Source organism: Pagrus major, chromosome 4 (genome assembly GCF_040436345.1).
Source record: "Pagrus major chromosome 4, Pma_NU_1.0".
NCBI classification, from domain to species: domain Eukaryota; kingdom Metazoa; phylum Chordata; class Actinopteri; order Spariformes; family Sparidae; genus Pagrus; species Pagrus major.
In genome coordinates, this window is record NC_133218.1 from 12,451,665 (window position 1) to 12,455,089 (window position 3,425).

At 43.6% G+C, this 3,425-nt stretch overlaps 1 protein-coding gene across 1 annotated transcript; it reads left to right on the forward strand.

Moving 5' to 3' along the window:
- The first annotated feature begins 221 nt into the window (after positions 1 to 221).
- LOC140994830 (zinc finger BED domain-containing protein 5-like) lies at positions 222 to 2,072 on the forward strand. The gene has a single exon (XM_073464628.1). The coding sequence runs from the start codon at positions 222 to 224 to the stop codon at positions 2,070 to 2,072; it is 1,851 nt and encodes a 616-aa protein (XP_073320729.1).
- Positions 2,073 to 3,425: the final 1,353 nt, after the last annotated feature.

A 3,425-nucleotide genomic window follows, 5' to 3' on the forward strand; every position in this document is an offset into this window, starting at 1 on the left:
TGCAACTAGACAAAAATAATTATTTTAATTTACTATATACTACTTTGAATGCACTCATTCCATAATACAGAGGCAAACTCTTTATCTAAAAACTATTTAAAAAATCCTCAAAGAGGATCCCACATTTCGCTGTTCACGCAGTTGCGCAGGTGGGAATTTTAGACTGTGACACATCAAAGGCAGTAGGTCAACACAACATTAAAACATAAACAAGAGGGAAAATGGAGCGCTTTCTCGTGCGGAGCAAACCACCAACCACCAGTGCAGAGACTGCCGAGCCCGACAACCCACCGAAAGAAAAGAGGAAAAAAACTGTCAGCCGACAGTATCATGAAAGTTACCTGTCTTATGGCTTCAGTTGGACCGGGGATGTCAACATTCCTCAGCCGGAGTGCGTCCTCTGTCGGGAGAAGTTAGCTAATGCTAATATGGTTCCAAGCAAGCTGAAGAGGCACTTGGAAACCAAACATCCCTTCCACGCTGAGAGAAACCTGGCCTATTTCAAAAGAGCGCGGGATCTGAACCAGAGGCAGCAAGACCGTTTGTTGGATTGTGTGAAAGTGTCAGAAAAGGCAATGGAGGCTAGTTACATGCTAGCGGAGTTTATTGCAAAGCAAAAGAAGCCTCACACAATAGCGGAGACACTCATCCTCCCTGCTTGCAAAAAAATTGCAGGTGTCATGCTGGGTCCAGATGCCGCAAATGAGCTATCCAAGGTGCCGGCATCTGATAACACAATCAAAAGAAGAATCGATGACATGTCAGAAGACATTGAACAACATTTAACAGAGAAACTGCAGGTGAGCGGCAGATTTTCTCTTCAAATAGATGAATCGACCGACATCAGTGGGGCTGCCCAGCTCCTGGCAAACGTCAGGTATGTTGACGGCGACTCTATTAAAGAGACTTTTTTCTTCTGTAAAGAAATGGCAAGCCATACAACGGGAGAAGAAATATTCAAGGTAACTGATAACTACTTAAAAGAAAACAATCTGTGCTGGAGTATGTGCGTCAGTCTGTGCACGGATGGTGCGGCATGCATGACGGGGAGAGTGAGAGGCTTTATTGCAAAGGTAAAAGCACAAAATCCACAGATAGTGACCAACCACTGCATTTTGCACCGAGAGGCATTAGTTGCCAAAACCATGCCCCCGGAGTTGACTGAGGTGCTGAATCAGGCTGTGCAGATGGTGAATTACATCAAATCAAGGCCCCTGAAATCTCGCCTTTTCTCCCAGCTGTGCGCTGAGATGGGAGCCGACCACCAAAGCCTGATCCTCCACACAGAGGTACGGTGGTTGTCTCGGGGGAAAGTCCTATCCCGTTTTTACGAGCTTCGGGAAGAGCTTTTGGAATTTTCACGTGAACACGCTGTCCCACATAAGGACAGGCTCGCGGATGAGAGGTGGTGCGCCAGGCTGGCTTACCTTGCAGACATATTTGGGCATCTCAACGAGTTAAACGCCAAGCTTCAGGGCAGGAATGAAAACATTTTATCATCCACAGACAAGATTCGGGGGTTTATGGGCAAACTGACTCTGTGGCGCGAGGCTTTGGAACAGGGCTCCATGAACATGTTCCCGCTGGCATCAGCTGCGCCACAGGCAGCCAGTGAGCGCGCTGTATATGCCGAACACCTTCAGACCTTAAAAGAGAGGTTTGAGCGCTATTTTCCATGTGTGGCCGACATCGAGGACAATGACTGGATCCGAGACCCATTCAACCAGGAGTCCGAGTCCTCAACCGAGAAGCTCACTATGAAGGAGAGAGAGGAGAGCGCAGAGCTCCGTGCGGACCGCACGCTGAAACTGAAATTTAGTGAGCTCACACTCGATCAGTTTTGGTTGGTTTGTGCATCAGAATATCCAACCATCTCCCACCACGCTATCGACCAACTTCTTCATTTCCCCACCACCTACCTGTGTGAGTTGGCGTTCTCCACTCTTGTTTACATGAAGAACAAGACCAGGTCACGGCTCTCTGTTGAGCAGGACTTGCGAGTGGCCCTCTCCTCAGTGCCACCAAGGATTAAAAAAATCTGTGCGCCCCGACAGGCACATGTGTCCCACTGATTTGTTAGTAGGCAGAATATTTACAAAAAAAGCCTGATTCTAAATGTTACAGTTATAATTTGTGGGTCAGATTCAGGACCATGGACAGTGCAGCTTTCTCATGGACAGTTCTCTGCTGAATTTCTGTTTCCTTTGCCTCACCTGTCTGGTTGAAATGGGTGTGTTTGATGAAGCCCAATTTGATAAAGTTGAAATATTTTTGTGAAGTATTTTGTTAATAAATATTTCATGAGTAGAATAGTTGTCTTTGTCACATCTTATTTGGCATTAGTAAATAATTATAAACCTAACAGATAAACAGATGATATTAGTGATAACACGTGTTATAAGGCTATTTTGCACAATAGGTGTGCCTTGAAATTTTTATTTGTCCTTTGGTGTGCCTTGGGCACAAAAAGTTTGGGAACCACTGAGCTAGCTGGTTGAATCTCACAGGCTCTTCAGTGCAGCACAGCAGTTTGCAGTCTTCTGTCTATTTCTATTTCTATTTCTATTTGGTAAGATCACTTCTTTCGTTATGTTTAAGCTAAAAGCTGTGAGCTCTTGAATGGCTGCGATCAGCCAGCCATTCGGTGTCTCAGGATGACTGACTGATAATAGATGACAACCAACTTGACCTGACATAAGCTTGAGACTTCATTTGGTCAAAGACATCATGTCTCCAATGACTTGTCTGCATGTATTCAATGTTGGGGTATTTTATTTCCATGGATGGTTATTCAAATAGTGGGAAGGAATAAGAAATTGGCACACGTATGCAGTTAAAGAGCCTGAATCTGTTTATACAAAGATATTCTGCAAATAAACACACAGACAGGAGCTGAATGTAAAAGAGTTTGGTATTTTAGTCTACCTGTCAATATTTCAATGTTTAAAAGTCATGTAGAGGGAATATACATGTTATAATAATACTCTTTGAAAATATATTTGTTTTTTGTTTGATTACATTTATTTTACTGAATGTGTCGCGGTTTAACAAAGGGGACCCAATCGCAAGACACACAGGCAGACAAGTAACTGAACGAAAGGCAAGCTTTAATAAAATAAAGCTGAAGTCCAAATCCATAAACTCCAAAGAAAGGCAACAACACAAGGCAGGCAAAGGCAAAAACAAACTTGGAGAAATCCAGGAAACAAAAGAAAAACAAAATACAAACCAAAAATAAAGTACAAATCAAAAGCAAATAACAAACCAGGAAGACACAAGGACACAGGCAGCAAATGCAGGTTGAACATGAGGAAAAGACAGGGCACCGATGATAGGCACAGGGCAGATGAGAGGAAAACAGACGGACTGACAAAGAGAGAGGGGAAGACAAGGACTTATACAACTTCAAATTAAAACAGCAAATA

What these genes read in the sequence shown, in the direction of transcription:
- LOC140994830 (XM_073464628.1), top strand. Translation starts at nt 222, where the DNA reads ATGGAGCGCTTTCTCGTGCGGAGCAAACCACCAACCACCAGTGCAGAG.